General features: G+C 44.3%; 1 protein-coding gene across 1 annotated transcript in view; it reads left to right on the top strand.

Annotated features, from left to right (window-relative positions):
• Positions 1-18,606, top strand: part of LOC138292669 (arf-GAP with dual PH domain-containing protein 1-like) — a 74,524-nt gene that overhangs the window by 25,176 nt on the left and 30,742 nt on the right. The window contains exons 4-6 of the mRNA XM_069231380.1: positions 9,709-9,791; positions 17,586-17,698; positions 18,266-18,412. Coding sequence (XP_069087481.1) covers positions 9,709-9,791; positions 17,586-17,698; positions 18,266-18,412 — 343 coding nt within the window. The remainder of the gene's footprint in view (positions 1-9,708; positions 9,792-17,585; positions 17,699-18,265; positions 18,413-18,606) is intronic.

Here is an 18,606-nt window from a genome sequence, read left to right as displayed (position 1 = left end):
TTTTGTACGTTTGCGCTGTTTTTGGGTCAAAAAGCGGCGCAAATGCGGCGCTAAAAAAGTATAAATAAGGGCCCTAGTGTCCCCACCACCTTTTTTTTTATGAACTAGAATTCTAGGGTTGCTGTGGATGCAAACCTACATTTCGAGGTACACATACAGAGACAGTGGTGCATTCAGACTTATTCTGTTTGTGACAACTCAAATCATACCCTATCTAGATGTTAAGAATCACAAATCAATTGCCCAGTCACTTATAAACGCAAAATTAGACCATGTAAATTCTGTGTTGAGAGGTCTACCCAGAGAACAGATTGAACAATTACAATTCACTCGGAACATGGCAGCTACACGAGTAGTACAATACAGGATAAGACCTTCACTGTTGTCCTCGGCTCCTGGTCACTAAGTGTATCACATCTATCTTACATGTCTGATGTTTAACGTCCTGAAAGGGAGTGCCACAATCTGTCTACAGAAGAAGCTTTCCTGGTATCGACCGATACCAGCACTGAGGTCTGGTGATCAGATGCTTCTTAAAATTCCAAGAAACAGGCTCTGTTGAAAAGGGAATGGCAGGTTTACTGCTCTTGACCCACAGACAGGGAACACTCCGCTTGCTAATATGAACCGCAAGCCCGCTCTGTTGACTTTTAGAAAACAAGTCAAAATGTCTCTGTTTGGTTCTTAAGCTACTGTACCTGTAGTTCCATCATCAATGACACACTGTAATTTGCATACATGATTTTTAAGACCAGAAAGGTACCTGTAGATAATTCAGTTTGTAGGACTGGAGGCCTTCTAACTACATTAGCAAATTAATTGCATCAATTCTGTTTTTCAGACGTTAAGGGCCACATGTACGTATATTTGGAATTGCGATTCCCTCATTGAAATTCCATGCAAATTGCAATTAGGGAATTGCAATTCCAAATGTAAGAAACTCCATTGAGTTTCTTTTGCGATTCCCGGTGGGTCGCAAGTAGACTTGCCTCATTAATATTAAGGAAAACAGTCTGCGTTTAAAAAGAAAACAAATCAAACGTTTCAGTTTCAGACCACTGCCTGCTCTTCAAAAACGTTTTTGCATGCATTCACAAAGGAGAAGGGGTCCCTTAGGGCCCATTCCCCTTTGCGAATGGGTTAGAACTAATTTGAAATCGGTGCTAACTGCGATTCAAAGTCACAAAACAATCATACATACCATTTAGATTCGGTATTAGGAAGGGACGCCCTGAACACGTCACTATTTTTTCCATCAATTTTAACACCTGCTCAAATCAGGCTTTTCAAATGACACCTCCATATTACCCTATGGGCTCCCTGTGCTTTGCTGCACTAGCATCAACATTTTTGACGCTAGTGCAGCAAAGTGCCACAATAGCCTCAGACGCTGTTGTGCTAATGACCGTCATGGTGTGCCGTATTATAAATATGGCGCACCCATGGTGTTGTTAGATACTGGTAGGGGGACTGAAGAAAAGTGGCGCATTGGGACCAATGTGCCACGTTAATGTAAATCTGCCCCTAAGTTTTGTAAATAGGAACTAGACGATTTTTCTAATGCAAAAACTTATTCAACTCTTATAGCTGTTGTAAAATAGTATGTTTGTGACAGCTGAGTACAGTCAACACAAATTATTTTTGCACCATTTTTTTAGCCAAAGGAAGGCTGTCCTTGAGAGGAATGTAATTTCAGCCAGTAATTCTGGTTCAACCGCAAGGTGCGTAGGTACAGTCTTGCCGTTCCATGAGGGTGACATCACCAGGAGGTCCGGTTGAAATTCAGTTTATGCCTGCGTAATTTTAGGAATGGTTGTTACTCGAAACTTCCAAAATGATGCCACGTCACATATTTGCGTTCCGTTCGTGGCGAGCTCGAGAGTAACTCGAAGGCCCAGAATGCAAGCTGCTATTGCTCACAGCACTTGTGTTGTTCATGCTTTTTTAATCATGAAATTGTTAATGGAGGGGACTCTCGTAGTGCTAAAAGTTAGCGCTAAATGATGGATTTCTATTTTGCTTAGTTGTATATGTAATTTTGTGTAATTTTCCTGAAATGTAGCACAATTACACCTCAGCAAGCTAAGCGAATTTTATGCACCCCCGTACTCACTAATCCTCATCTCATCACTTAGTATTCACCTTTATTCCTTTGTAAATATAGCCCACCAAGACCCAGCATGCTTTGTGCTGGTGGCTGAAAAACCTGGATTGACTGAAAGCCACGCTCTTCATATGTGGTCAACTGACAGATAAGCAGCAACAGTTCCTGGACCACTGCCATTTTGGAAAAAATCTTCCAGACACACATTTCTCCTTTAATAGCCTGGTCTGTGACATACTTTTTAAACCTATGTTTTCCTTGCAACTGAATGTGTATTTTACACATGGCGTTATGGTTACCATCTTACTGAAGTGTGCCTGATTTCTATATGTTTTTTTTTGTAAGATGTAATTTGAAACATTGTTTGATATAACCCTCGTCCAGTTTTCGGCTCTGAGAAAACATGGGGAGTGATAAACAAATCAGTATCAAACCTAACACCCCCCCGGTTTCTTGATGTTGGTTCAGAAGGAGGCCTAACTGTGAAGGCCAGTTCAATAAGACATTGTTTATATACTTATATATAATATACCAGCCAAATTCCAGGATCTCACTTTTCCCCTTTAGTAACAAAACGCTTTGTATCATCCAATTTCTGGTGGCAAAAAGGTATCTTGCAATGGTGTTTTGTCTGCTGCATGATCATTTAGATCTAGAAAATTCTGGGTGTCATTGGCATGCATTGGAAACCGTAGACCCTGAGCCCTCAGTAGGGCTTCCGAAGGGACCATGTAAGTGTTAAATAAAATGTTAAATGAAGAATGGCCATACACTTTAGCCCTCAAGTTCTCCACAATTTAGCAAAACATATTTAGGGCAATAATGTTGCAGGCAACCATTCTTGGGGTTGTCCTTACACGTTCTCGGCGAGTAAGGAGGAGGACATTTTCTATAGTGTTGAAGGCCACAGAGAGCTTTAGGAGATTCATGGTGGTTGTGTAGCCCTTATCTCAGAATTCCATCAGTTCCACTCCATATTAGTCAGCTCCCCCTTCTATGAGGACAGAAACTGGACTGAAGATCTCAGAATAATGTTTTGGCCTTCAGATATTTTTGCAGCTAATAGGTGACAGTGGGTTCCATTATTTTGAACAGGAAAGGCATGGTGGAGACAGGTCTGTAGTTGGACTTCATCATGTAATCGAACCCTGCCACTGTTAGGCAAGGAAGTATAGTGACTTTTTTATTTGTCAGCATATGTGCTTCGTTGAAGGGAGGCAATTAGGATCTCAAATTATCCCTCTGCAAAGAGATCTATGTTCTTTTCTATGCAGGCTACAGGCATGAAATCGTACTTAGAGAAATGGAGTTCCTTCATGATATTTATGACATAAGTGTTGGGGATATCAACCCAAATGAGGAGAACCCAGTAGCAGGACACGGTGAATCTCCATATGCCACTTCAGATGTGGAATCTAAACAATTCTCATTTTTGCTTCTTATGTCTTTTCCGTTAAAAAAAACAAATTCCCAGGTAGGACAAAAATCTTGGAAGACCGCACCTGACTTGTGTTCGGTCTGGTGCACCTTGTTTTTCGGATTTGAAATTTTCCTGGATTGCGGTTTTTAAAAACGCTGCCCAGAGTCTTCTCACGTCTCTCCAACACTAACAGGGGCATGTGCATTAAAACAAGCTTGTCAGCTCAGTAGCTCAAGGGAACCTTTCAAACAGAAGAGGGGTGGAAGCACACTGCCTCACAACCCAGCACTCAATTTGCCCCAATGCAGCATAGTAACTGCAGTGCATGATAACACTTCAGTGGCAGTCTTTAATAATTCGTCCTTGTTGTTGCAGCCTGTGCTGAGTAACTCTAGACATGTGTTTCTAGTTTCATTTCTTCATCATTAGAGCTCAAAAAGTCATTTTAGGGGTGCAGGGAATGCTGCCATTGTCAGTGCTGGCCGGGAAACAGATCAAAAGTCTACTCCCAGCTGGTGAGAGTATTTTCAAAGCTTCTGCCCACTGGGAGCAGACTTTGTGTTTACTCCCACGTGGCTGATGACTTAACACAGGTAAACCTGCCCGTGCGAGTGCGGGCAGGGAAACCGCTATGTCCTGGGAGTGGGCTCCACATCACATAGCATGTCACATAGCATATGAACCAGCTCTGGGAGATAGGGTTTCGGGAGCCAAAAAGGGCCCAGGGATTGGGGCTGCGCAGCCCCTCTTGCTTCTTAGAAAGTTAGTGGCCCTTGAGTATGGGGTCCCCAGGGTCTTTTCTAGGATTGGGAAGAGGGTACCATCCTCCTTTTTAGTGAATTTCGGTCCTCGGGTGGGCTCCCCTGTACCAATAATGGGCTCTCTCATGTTTGGTAAAGGATTTCGGCCCTGGGGATAGGCTCTCCAAGGCCAGTTATGGCTCGGAGGTGAGCATGATCCCCCCTTATTAAATGAGGCCTCTTGAGTGGGGCCCTTCCATTCCATAATGGCTTGGGCAGGGGGCTGTGAGTACCTTCCCCATATTTGATGATTTGGGCCCTGGGAGATGGGGTCCACAGGGCCAACTGCAGCTAGCGGAGGGGGCCTCTGGGTCCTTCTTCCCATTTTAATCATTGGGGCCCCAGGAGATGGCTTCACTGGGTGCGAATATGGCTCAGGGAGGGGAAGGGCGCACGCCCCCCTCCCCTTAATTACACAATATGGGCAGCCCCAGCTGCCATTTTCTTTATCCCACAGGAGTCTCACTAGGTTATGGCAGAAACTGGCCAGGGTGGGGGCCCTCAAGGGGCCTACAGGGAAGGGTATCCTTTCCCTGTTCCTGTCTGTCTTTTTTTTTTTACAATTTTCGGACTGGGAACTAAGTCCCCAAGTTCAGTAATGGCTGCCAGCAACTTTTTTCTGATGTTGCTGACAGTCAGTCACAGCACTTGATCCCGCGTGAGTCTGACTTCCGCAGGAGTGAATTGGCCTAGGAAAATAAAGCTTCATGGGCCAATCAGAACTCTGCATTTTTAAATTGTCGCTCCAGCAAGAGTCTGTTGTACACCCAACTGTCCAGATATCTATAATTTTTTTATCCTAATTTACTACTGAAGGGATTTACACCAAATCACAATCTGCAGACCAAATTCTAATTTCCTGCCAAATTTGGTGTAATTCTTTTCAGCAGTTTTTCTGGAGTCCTTCGCGAAGAAGGCTATGGAAAATGCATTGAGAGTTAGCATTTGCAGACCTCGCTTTTTTATTGGTCCCCGCTTGACAGATCACCCCAACACTTTCCATGCACAAACTAGTCAAAAAGTGGCACCTTTTTGGAAACTTTAGTAACGAATTAAATGGGGCCAAAGTTATTAGCAACATAAAAAACAGTTTTCCTATGGAACAGCTGACCAAACTATAACTACCCAGTGGCGCCTCCCACTGGGTAGTGTGTGTGTGTATGTATGTGTGTGTATATATATATTTATATATATATATATATATATATATATATATATATATATATATAGTATATATACATAGGCTATAACTCATGGCCTAAAGTTACTTAACAGCCTGAATTATAGTTTCTTCAAAAAAGTATAACAATAAGTATAAATATAACTGCTATTTCTATGATTTAGTGTGGGTGAAACGTAAACCTAGCTATAATGTCTCTATAATTATTTTTTTTCAGTGAATTTTTATGTTTTTTTTTAAACGAAAAGCAATATATAATTACCACACGTTAATACAACCACTGCCTCACACTGCCATCTGCCGTGCATTGCGGGGGTTGACCACAGTGCCTGCAGCCAACTACTCCCACGCCGCCCTCCCACTTGCACCCTTCCCCATAACGCACCCAGCTTTCGGCCATGCATGGCAGGAGTTTGGTATATATTTTTTAAGGGTTACAAATCGGTGGATCCATTGTGAAGTTACACTGGGGGTCTCGCTGAGCACCTCAGTGGATCCGCGGATCAGCAAAAAACAAATATTTGGACACATTTTGCCCATGAGGGGTTCCTTAGAGAACCCTCCAGGTGTCTAATGGGGTCAGAATACCTCTATACTGCCCCCTTGTATAGCTTTTTATTCATGTTCTCTCTCCAGGGCCAAGTGGAAAAACAAAATGGCAGCTGCAGCTTTCCTATCCGGTTGTGGCCTGCCACTCGGGGCCTAATCCTCAGTGGATCAGCGTTCCTAGATATCTATATTTTTTTGCCTTTAATAACTCTGAAACTACTGCACAGATTTACACCAAATAACAAAAAGAGATTATTTTTTTACCAGGATCTAGCTTTCTGCCAAATTTTCAAATAGACATTACATGGGGAAAAAGCGTTTAGGGACCCCTCCTTTTCTCAACCCCTGCTTGATGACTGACCCTGAAACATTTCACACAGCAGCTAAAGTGAGCGGCAAAGTAGTTTTGAAAATTTAGTAAAGATTTGTCAAATGGCGCCAAAGTTATTAGCAAAACAAAAAATGCTTTGTTTTTAGGAAAAGTTGGTATCACCAGTAGGATAATATATATATATATATATATATATATATATATATATATATATATATATATATATATATATATATATATATATAAATATATATATATATATATATATATATATATATATATATATATATTTGATTCACCAGTAAAGGAGGAGGGATGGTGCACGTGTGTGTTTGTTTTGGACCTGGCACTTTTTGCAGGGTTATCTCAAACTTTATGCCTTCTTCCTATTTTTTATTGACCTGTTTTTGTTGGCTTTAAGACTCTGGCCACTTTAACACTGCTAACCAGTGCTAAGGTGCATATGCTCTCTGTCTAAAAGGTATTGGTGGTTGGTTTATCCATGATTGACAAATTTGATTTACTAGTAAGTCCCTAGTATAGTGCACCAGGTATGCCCGGGCCTGCAAATCAAATGCTACTAGTGGGCTTGAAGCACTGATTGTGCCACCTACATGAGTAGCCCTGCAGACTTGACTCAGGCCTGCCATTGCAGGGCCTGTGTACGCAGTTTTACACTGCCATGTCGACCTGGCAAGTGCACCCACTAGCCAGGCCCAAACCTTCCCTTTTACTATATGTACGTCACCCCTAAAGTAGGCCCAAGGCAGCCCCATGGGCAGGGTGCAGTGCATTTAAAAGGTAGGACATGTACATGTGTGTTTTACATGTCTTGAGAATGAAATACTGCTAAATTCGGTTTTCACCATTGCAAGCCCTATCTTTCCGATTAAGTAACATGGGGATTGCCTTGAAATATCTTTTAAGTGTAATTTCCCATTGGGAGCAGATAGAGATATGGAGTTTGGGGTTTCTGAACTCACAATGTAAAAACACATATTTAGGTGAAGTTGGTTTTTAAATTGTAAGTTTGAAAATGCCATTCTTACAAAGTGGGCAATTTCTTGCTTAACCATTCTGTACCTTTGCCTGTCTGTGGAATACAAATCTGGGTCAGGATGACAGTTGGGCTGTTTGTGAATTCACTCTAGACAGTCACACAAAGGGAGCTGAGGTGTGCCCTGAATATCCTGATGGGTCTTCCTGGGCTAGAATGTGGGGAGAAGCTGATACTTACACCAGAATAGGGCTGTGCCTGTCCTTACACAAAGTAGTCTCCAACCCCCTGGAGTGTGTCTGGGGCCAGGGCAGGAAAGGCAGTGTCTTGTGCAGTACAAAGACTTCCCTTTGAAGTTTGCCTGCTTCAAAGGCAGAAATTAGTATAAGTATTGGACTTCTAGAACCACAACTTTAGAACACTTCTGGACTGAAGACATTCTGCCAGCAAAAAGAGCTGTATGCTGTAGGAGGAACTGCCACTCTGCCTGTTGCTTTGTTGTGCTGGCCTGCTGCTTGCTGCATCTGTCCTGGAAGTGAAAGAAAGGGACTTTGCTTTCTACATCCTGCTTTCCAAGGTTCTCCATGGGCTTGAACTGAGCCTGCCTCCTCTTAGAAGTCTCGGGGACATCAAAGTCTTTATCTGCAAGTGCCAGGACTCTTCTGACTTGCCAAGTGGTGCCAAATCCAGTCACTGGGTCCTTGGAAGTGGACACTGGTGACCTGAGAAAGAAAATCTGTGCATGGAATCACCACGGCCGAAAATCGATGCATCTCCTAGCTTGCGGATGAAGAATTTATGCGGCGCCTGCCTTGCGGTGGAGAATCAACACAGCGTCTGTAGAGTCGATGAGGTGCCTGTTCCACCGTGACTCTTTGATCACAGTGCGTCTGGATTTTCCCATGCATCATCCCTGGGGTCATTTTCGCATCGACCCGCACTGAAGCAAGGAACCAAGACTGCGTTATTGGAAACTGACGCATCCCCTCTCCTGTGGGGAGAGAACCAATGCATCACTTCCCCTGTCAGTAAGAAACTGACGCATCACCTCCCCTGCCAGTAAGGAACTGATGCCTCGCTTTGTTTTCCGGCGCCTCACCTCCTCTGTGTCCCGCATCATCTTTGTTTTTGATGCATCCCAGGTACTGTGTGTTAAAAAGGGGCAAACATTGATTTCTCTGGATTAAGGCTCTTTGCAACTTTTTAAAAGTTATGTCTTTGCTTGTGTATGTTGGATTTTTGTCATTTTGGTCTGGTTTTATTCAGATAAATATTGGTTATTTTTCTTAACTTGTGTGGAGTCCTTTTGTATTGTTTTCACTGTGTTACTGTGTGTGTACAAATACTTTGCACATCATCTCTGAGATAAGCCTGACTTCTCGTGCCGAGCTGCTAAGGGGGTGAGCAGGGGTTATCTTAGCTGTGTGGCTCCCTTACCCTGAGTAGAGTGAGGGTCCCTACTTGGACAGGGTGCAAACCAGTATCAACTAGGGAGCCCATTTATAACAATATATTAGGAGCAACTGTAATAATAAAAGGAGATTCCGATTATTTATTACCCCAATACAAATGCCAAATTCAATATTATGACCATGGTGGAGATCCATTTCTGGGCCTTCAGGATCATCACACTTGGATTTTCATTGCTCACACTATGGCCCCTGTGCAAAGGGACTGTGTTCTGATTGTGCATGTACACCTCTAAGTATAATTAATGCGCTGAACCAAAGTATGTCATGGAGCAGCGGTTCCTAATTGTTTTACTGCTATGGACCCCCACTGAATTATTACTGTAATTTGGATACTCCACTGAGTCAGTGTTGAAAGTCAGGGACCCCCGGCCTATGCAATGTATATGATTTCAAACTCAAAACAATACACAAACATATAAAAACAAGTACACACCAAAACATCACTGAATATTGAACTATTTTGTTTCATTCAAATTCACAATCAAAAATTGAAAAAGTTCTCAAATTTGCTTCTTTATTTGTGTGCACTTTATGATTCTTTAATCGTCTTAAATTTTGTAAACCATACATGGTCCCCCTGAGTAGGTCTTGTGGGTCCCCAGGGGTCCTCGAACCACAGGTTAAGAATCACTGTCATGGAACACATGGCCCACTCTAAACTTGGCCTCTCGCGAATCATGACTCCTTCCGACACTCAACAATGGTAATCAATAGCATGTTCCATTCTGTGTATCCCAAGTGAATACTTGTGTCACTTGGGTCTGTGTCTGGTCAGCTTTCTGCTCACCCTTTTCCACCGTCATTTCTGACTCTCTGTACAGTGATCTTTGAGTGACTGTCTCTCTTGCCTTTCAGGGTGCTGAGGGAGGAGTGGATTCGAGCTAAGTATGAACGGAAAGAGTTCACCAAGCCTGACAAGCTGAAACTTTGCATAAACGGTGAGGCTAGCTTCATGGTGTGGAGGCTTACTTAGACAGGTCACTGCGGATGGCAAGCTCACTGAAGGCACAAAGGGCGGGACTGCATACTGATGTTTTAATTAAATGATTGTAATTCACAATTGTTTGTATAACTGTATAGGTTAATACATGTGTGTATATATATATATATATATATATATATATATATATATATATATATATATATATATATATATATATATATATATATATATACAGGGAGTGCAGAATTATTAGGCAAGTTGTATTTTTGACGATTAATTTTATTATTGAACAACAACCATGTTCTCAATGAACCCAAAAAACTCATTAATATCAAAGCTGAAATTTTTGGAAGTAGTTTTTAGTTTGTTTTTAGTTTTAGCTATGTTAGGGGGATATCTGTGTGTGCAGGTGACTATTACTGTGCATAATTATTAGGCAACTTAACAAAAAAAAATATATACCCATTTCAATTATTTATTATTACCAGTGGAACCAATATAACATCTCAACATTCACAAATATACATTTCTGACATTCAAAAACAAAACAAAAACAAATCAGTGACCAATATAGCCACCTTTCTTTGCAAGGACACTCAAAAGCCTGCCATCCATGGATTCTGTCAGTGTTTTGATCTGTTCACCATCAACATTGCGTGCAGCAGCAACCACAGCCTCCCAGACACTGTTCAGAGAGGTGTACTGTTTTCCCTCCTTGTAAATCTCACATTTGATGATGGACCACAGGTTCTCAATGGGGTTCAAATCAGGTGAACAAGGAGGCCATGTCATTAGATTTCCTTCTTTTATACCCTTTCTTGCCAGCCACGCTGTGGAGTACTTGGACGCGTGTGATGGAGCATTGTCCTGCATGAAAATCGTGTTTTTCTTGAAGGATGCAGACTTCTTCCTGTACCACTGCTTGAAGAAGGTGTCTTCCAGGAACTGGCAGTAGGACTGGGAGTTGAGCTTGACTCCATCCTCAACCCGAAAAGGCCCCACAAGCTCATCTTTGATGATACCAGCCCAAACCAGTACTCCACCTCCACCTTGCTGGCGTCTGAGTCGGACTGGAGCTCTCTGCCCTTTACCAATCCAGCCACGGGCCCATCCATCTGGCCCATCAAGACTCACTCTCATTTCATCAGTCCATAAAACCTTAGAAAAATCAGTCTTGAGATATTTCTTGGCCCAGTCTTGACGTTTCAGCTTGTGTGTCTTGTTCAGTGGTGGTCGTCTTTCAGCCTTTCTTACCTTGGCCATGTCTCTGAGTATTGCACACCTTGTGCTTTTGGGCACTCCAGTGATGTTGCAGCTCTGAAATATGGCCAAACTGGTGGCAAGTGGCATCGTGGCAGCTGCACGCTTGACTTTTCTCAGTTCATGGGCAGTTAATTTGCGCCTTGGTTTTTCCACACGCTTCTTGCGACCCTGTTGACTATTTTGAATGAAACGCTTGATTGTTCGATGATCACGCTTCAGAAGCTTTGCAATTTTAAGAGTGCTGCATCCCTCTGCAAGATATCTCACTATTTTTGACTTTTCTGAGCCTGTCAAGTCCTTCTTTTGACCCATTTTGCCAAAGGAAAGGAAGTTACCTAATAATTATGCACACCTGATATAGGGTGTTGATGTCATTAGACCACACCCCTTCTCATTACAGAGATGCACATCACCTAATATGCTTAATTGGTAGTAGGCTTTCGAGCCTATACAGCTTGGAGTAAGACAACATGCATAAAGAGGATGATGTGGTCAAAATACTAATTTGCCTAATAATTCTGCACTCCCTGTATATATATATACACATATATATATATGTGTGTGTATATATATATATATATATATATATATATATATATACATAGTAAGGTTTGCAATATGTTGTTATGGGGATTGTGATTCGCTTGATTTTTTAATTTTAATTTTTGTATTTAAGAATCAGGCCACCTGTAACATAATTGTACTAATTAAATATTATTTGTATGAATTTCATCGATTTATGTAATGATTTAACTAAATCAGACAATTTAAATTAAATTACTGGAAAGAATCCACTCTAAGAGGGCTCGGCTACCAAGAAGACCACAATGAAGTCTCTGGGCCAGGAAGGGCACCGTAGTGGCACTGCTAGAGGAAGCCCACACTGACAGGATGCAACTGGGAAGAAGCTGACACTGCGGACACTGCTGCCTGGAAACTCACACTGCAGGCACTTCTGCATAGAAACTCACACTGCGGGCTCTGCTCCCTAAAAGCTCACACTGCGGGCACTGCTGCATAGAAGCTCACACTGCAGGCACTTCTGCATAGAAACTCACACTGCGGGCTCTGCTCCCTAAAAGCTCACGCTGCGGGTACTGCTGCATGGAAGCTCACACTACGGGCACTTCTGCATAGAAACTCACACTGCGGGCTCTGCTCCCTAAAAGCTCACACTGCGGGCACAGCTGCATGGAAGCTCAAACTGTGGGCACTGCTCCCTGTAAAACCACACTGTGGACACTGCTGTGTGGACGCTCACACTGCGGGCACTGCTCCCTAGAAGCTCACACTGCGGGTACTGCTTCATGGAAGCTCACACTATGGGCACTGCTCCCTGGAAGCTCACACTGCGGGCACTATTCCCTATAGAAAGCTTGTAGGAAAGTCCTCCTTTTTGCCCTGGTCACACCTAAACTTTTTGACTAATACGTGTGGTAACCAGTCCCAGGGCCAGTGCTCTGTCTAAAATGGAATATGCAAATTAGGCTAATTACAATTGTCTGTACCATCCTACCTATAGGTCCCTAGTATATGGTAGGGCATGTAGGTTTAGGGACCCCAGCATACATAGTACATGCATAGGTGGACTGCTGTGGTACCCAGTGTCATTTTAAAAGCGGACCTGTCTTGCCGGCTCCTTTTAAGGAAAAATTAATGCTAAATTCGACTTTGGAATTAAAAGTACTACCAAATTCCTAAGCTACCTTATTTTTATATATGTCACCCCTAGGGTATGTCCCCATGGATGGGTGCAGTGCAACTATAAGCAGTGACTTTTTAAAAGATGCTTTAGAAGCCCTGGTGAGGGAAAAGTAGCCAAATTCGTTTTTCCCCATTGTAGTGAATAAGCTCCAAAGGCTAACATTGAGAGACATTATTTGAAAATAATCAAGTCTTATTTTCCATTGGAAGGAGCTAGGAATAGCAAGTTTGGTATCAAATTAAAAAATAATAAGTCCAACAACTTGCCACTGTTGAATATAATATAACTTGAACAGGAAAAGGGTTTGAGAACTCTTGCCAAATGTTACCAACTTCAGCCCTGTAGTGCCCTTCTCTGATTGGCCAGCCTCTTGCACGTGGCTGGGGCTGAGACAAAGGGAGCTTCTGGCGGGAGGAGATCTGCCTCAGCAGATGGTAGAATAGGGTGGGGGGAGAGCAGCCAAATCGGACTTCAAAGGATGGAAGGAAGTTTGTGACAGCACTGGACCTCCTCCATTGCCTACAGCCCCAGACAGTCAGGTGCCCCTTGATTAGATTAAGAGAGGGCTGGAAAGGAGTGTGTTAAGGGAAACATAGCCACACCAGTGGGCTGACTCAGCCAGATCTAAATTCTAAGATTGAATGTTTGCCATCTTGAATTTTTGAGGAATGTTGCTCCCTGGAATGGATTTTTGCCACACTTCCCAGGAAGTGGTCACTCAAAAGAGTGGTGGCCTGCACGTGATTGGACAGGAGCACTCCCCAGCTTGCCACTCCAGGAGCAAGGATAAATATGGCACACCTACCACACACTTTGGATCCCTATTGGAAAAAGACAAGTAGAAGAAGGACTGCCCTGCTAAACCCCTGGCCTGCACCTGAACACTGCACTCAGAAGGACTGCACCAGCTTCACACTTTGGGCTTCACCAAGGAAATTACTTTGCCTTACTTCTACAACCTCAGAAAGGACTCCCTGTAAGCTGCAGGTAGAAAGGATCTGACCAGAGTCCCCTGCATCATGTCCTGCAGAAATGGCCCAGCTGACCAGTGACCAGTGGTCATTTAAGAATTTGGACCAGGTGCATTCTGGGAGTTGAAGTCCTAACTTTTAGGGACCACCTTAGAGCTTTTGGAACCTTAGGGTGAGTTGTAGACACTTGAAGGACCTTTAAAGTATTTCTGGAAGAAGATCCAGAAGTTTGGAGCAACTTTGGAAAGAAGCTCTATAAGTGGACCGATCCGATGTCGTGAGTCAAGCTGACCAGCCTCGACCGCGACCCGGCCTGACTTGCAGGATCGTCCTGCTGAAAAGCCCCGGCGTCCCAGACTTCCAGGATTTGACCGGTGGCTTGTGGAAATGCAATTTGATGACGTTACATTGACATCGGCTTGCTGAGGATGGTTGTCCGACGTCTGGAAGAAAAGTTCCAAAACGTTTTTTAAGGTAAAAATTGGACCGAGGCCTCCGTGCTGTGTATCCAAGGAGGGCTCAACTTTCGACTTGGTCCCAGGCGATGGTGGTTTGTCCCGAAAAAGTTTCTAAGTCCAAACGTCGAACACTTGACCGAGGCCTCCCGCAACCTGGATCCGAAGTGGCCTTCAGCGAGGTGGGCCTCAACTCGTCACTTTGTGCCAGTCGGTGAGAAATCTTCAATAATTTTTCTAAGTGTGAATGTAAAACTTTGACCGACCCCACTCGCTCAGTGTAGCTGAGCAGTGCTCCATCACAGTTGGCTTCAACTTTTGGCTTTTCCCCAGTCAAGTGCGACCAGATGGCCTGAGTTCTGCTTTTGATTTCTAGGCGCTAAAAAAATTTAGGCCCCCATTTCGAGTTTTGCAGCTGGCGGAGGCCTCCCACCAAACTCGTTCCTCCATCAGGCTGCCTGTGCGGGTCGGCCCTGTAAAGAGTTCACCTCTGGTCCTGCGGTGAACAGGGCCTTAACACTGACGCCAGCTCCTAATGTAGCTGGCGCCAATGTGACGGTGTGGCCTGTGCAGCAGCACCCGTTGCATTTTCCACTGCTGAAATTCAGGCAATGGAAAGTGTGACAGGGATGTCCATGTGGGCCCCTGCACTGTCCATGCCAAGTGCATGGGCAGTGCAAAGGCTGGCAGAATGGGGACTCGTAATCTGCAGGGCAGCGCTGCAATCTGGTGGTGCCGGCGGTCTGACCGTGGCGCTTTCGCCACAGTCATAATGTTGTGGTCGCACCGCCACTTTGGCGTCGGTCCGACCTTGACACTGGCGGTCTGGTGACCGCCAAGGTCATAATTGGGGCCTTAATCTTTAAAAAATCATATCTCCGGTTCCCTTTATTGAATTTTTGTCATGTTAAAGACAAATATATAATCTATTTGTGTTTTACTTATTCACTGTTTTGTTGATATTAAATGCTTTAAACACCTGTCTCCTAAGTTAAGTCGAACAGCTCATGGCCAAGCTACCAAGGGTCAATCCAGGATTAATTTATTGAGGCCTTGCCTGAACCTAGTGGGAGTCTGTGGACTATTGCTGAGTGTAGGTACTCACCTGCCCTTACCAATAATCCACTTTCCAACAAAGCTTATACTGCGGGCACTGCTGCCTGGAAGGACAAACTACGGGCACTACTGCCTGGATACTCACACTGCAGGCACTGCTGCCTGGAAACTCACACTGATAGTACCTTGAAATCAGGAAGTTTGCACTGACAGGGCAATGGTGCTCAAAAGCTCAGACTGGCATGGTTTATTGTGAGGCAGTTCACACTGACAGGCACGGATGACTGATGTGCACTCTGAGGGTACAGTGGCCTGGAATCGAACTGTGACAGGTTACTTATTGGAGAGGGCTCACAGTGAGGTACTCCTAGCAAAAACAAACACTAAGGGCACTGCCCTCTGGCACGTAATACTTGTAGCATTGCCAGGAAGCCACCACTGAGGACACTGTTGGGACAAAATTCACACTGATGGAACCAATTCCCACTGACCGCCGTGCAGGAGGGAGCTCACATTGAGGGCACTGCTGCATGAAGCTCACACTAAGGGGCTGTGCTGGAGCCAGCTCACACTTACGACCCTTCTGGGCGAATGCACATGTCGAAACCACCCCCTGAGGGAGCTCACACCGAGGGTAGTGGAGGAGGAAGCTCACACTATGGGACATGCCTGGAAGAAGCTCACACTGAGGGGTTGTGCTGGAGCCAGCTCACACTGAGGAACCTTCTGGAGGAAGCTCATGCCTAGACCCCCCTGGATAGAGCTCACACTGAGGGCAATAGAGGAGGAAGCTCACACTGCAGGTGTTGCTGGAGGGCGCAAGGAGGAAATTCCCATTGAAAGCACTGCTAGGGGAAGTTCACATTAAGAGCTCTGCTACCAGAAAGCTTGCGCTAAAGGACATTGGGGTCTAGCAATGCACTGCGCTCAGGAGCTCACGCTGCCAAGGCGCTACATGAAAAGAAGCTGACAACAAGGCCGCTACTTTAGGAAGCTCACACTAACTTTTGTGGAGAGTTGTTGGAAAGTTTAAATCACAGGAGGCCCAACAGATTCCATCAGACATCTTTAGCTAGTCCACGATTTTTAGCGGAAGGAATCTTGCTTGTTGCGTATTCTTAACTCAACAATTAAAATGGAAAAAATTAAATACCAAGCCCCAGCATGCAAAGTAATTCTGACTAAAGCGTTAAGACAGACCGAAGGCGTTGCGCATAACATCCAACCGTGTCAGCTTCACCTCAGGCTTCCTCCTAATGGTACCCAGTGACTCTTAGGGTGAGGAGGCAGTATATGCAATGAAAGGCACAGTAATTGGTGCTTTATGTGCCTGGCACAATATGATCTTATAGAACTAGCCCTTCTTGACCTCTTGGTCATTTCTAGAATTGCCTGTACTTGACAGGTCTTCAGCTGTTGGCCATTAGACATCTGACGAGCCTCAGTGGCGGAGAAAAAGCAGGAGAGCAAGGAGGGGAATTAAAGCAAGTAACAAAGAGAAACGAAAGCCTGAATGAAAGGTTGTGTGAACAATAAATGACAACTCTAGGACTTGACTTCACTATTAAAAGTACATCATGGAAAATAAGAAACATAAAACGTACTTCCCAGCTCTACAACATTAACCCTCAAATTAACACTTAAAGACTAATGGGCTTGTTTAGAGTTTGGAAGATGAGCTACTTCATCACATGGATGGCGACTGTCCCGTCTGCCGCATTACATAGACAAGGACCTTGTCATAGGGCAGGCGGGATATCAGCTCCGTTTGTTGCAGAGCCTTCCATCCTCCAAACTCTAAATAAGGCCCTTAATTTCCCCATGAAAGTGGAGGCATTCAGTAATATTCTTATTGTAGAGGAAGCAGTGCTTAATTTGTGATAGGAATTGCTGGTGCTGGACACAGGTACTCATTTTTTAGGCTAGGAAGTATTTTTCACCACCAGACTTTGAGCCAGAGCAAGAGAGACTGAGAGAGGCAGAAAAGGGAGAAATAATGAAGCAGAGAAAGTGAGGAAAATAGTGACAATGAGAGAAAGGAGGAATGAAAAATGATATAAAAGAGTGAGATAGGAAGTGTAGGGTTGAGTAAAAAAAGATTCATGTGTTGGAATCAAGACTAGGAGGCCTTGGTGTTTGGCGATCCTGGCTTTCAGCAACCACAGTGGACTCCTAAGTACAACTTTGAGTCCCTGAACTTACTGTTAATAGTATGACTGTTTTGAACAAACTAAGCACTGTGTGGAAGCATGCATTAATCTACTACTGCCAGAGAAGGCATGCAATAAATGGGCCGGTGGCAGTGGAGGCGTGCAATAATATTGCCCATTCTTTTCTAGGTGTACGAGAGGGGACACTCTGGAAACGCGGACGAGACAACAAGCAGTTCCTCATTCGGAAATTTGTCCTTTCAGAGCGAGAGGGGACTCTCAAGTACTTCAAAACACAGGAAGTGAGTAGAACAAACCAGTTTCTCCAACATGAAAGTGGGTCCCACACAGCAGACCAGAGTTAGACTCTTTGAAGTGTTGAGAACGACTCATGCAGTCAACGTTACACACCTTGCTAAGTGCATCTCCATTAGCACCACCAAATGTTGGTATTGCCCACCTTGGGGAGATCACACCCAAAAATTGGTATTTTCCAGCCTACTGTTGGTATTCCCCACTTTGGTGGAAGTTTCTCAGATGTTTAGTGTTTCCCAAAGATGGCACCCTTGTTGTTACTGCTACTGATATTGAGGAACGCAGCCCGTAGAGTTGCGTGTGCCATTCCTTGTGAGTGCGCCACAGTTGCCGGTGCTGTCTACCCACGTGAGAGTACACGCTGCTGTATTCCCTACCCTTATAAGAGCACTCTTTGCGCGCTATGTTCCCAGCCATGGAGAGTGCCACCTTCTGATGACAGCACCCCAGCTGTAGGTGTTTCCCGCCATATAAGCCTCTGTCCTTGTTTATCCTGTGAAGAGTGCCCTCCGCTGGAATCCATGAGTAATGTACAGTTCTGCCTCTCTCTTTAGGGCAAAGAACCAAAGTGTGTCATAAAAGTGGACAGCATCAACGCTTCCTTCCAGCCATCAAAGATCGGGAACCCCAACGGATTGCAGATTACACACCGGAAGGACAGCAAAACCAGGAATATCTTCCTGTACCATGAGGATGGTGAGGTGAGACTAGGAGATATTTGGAACACTTTGAGTGCTGATTGTGAGGGTGTGTGAAGGTCGCCTAGGGCACCGGCCTCTGGGCCTCTCACTGTAGACTGGTGCTGACAACTCTGAGCCATCTAACTAGAAACACCTTTATTAAGCCCTGGCCTTTTATCCAACTGCATTTTGCTATGTCTTGGTTTCTGTTATGT

This window comes from Pleurodeles waltl, chromosome 4_2 (assembly GCF_031143425.1).
Source record: "Pleurodeles waltl isolate 20211129_DDA chromosome 4_2, aPleWal1.hap1.20221129, whole genome shotgun sequence".
Classification (NCBI taxonomy): domain Eukaryota; kingdom Metazoa; phylum Chordata; class Amphibia; order Caudata; family Salamandridae; genus Pleurodeles; species Pleurodeles waltl.
Note: the sequence above shows the minus strand (reverse complement) of the source record. Positions and strands in the feature narration are given on the sequence as shown.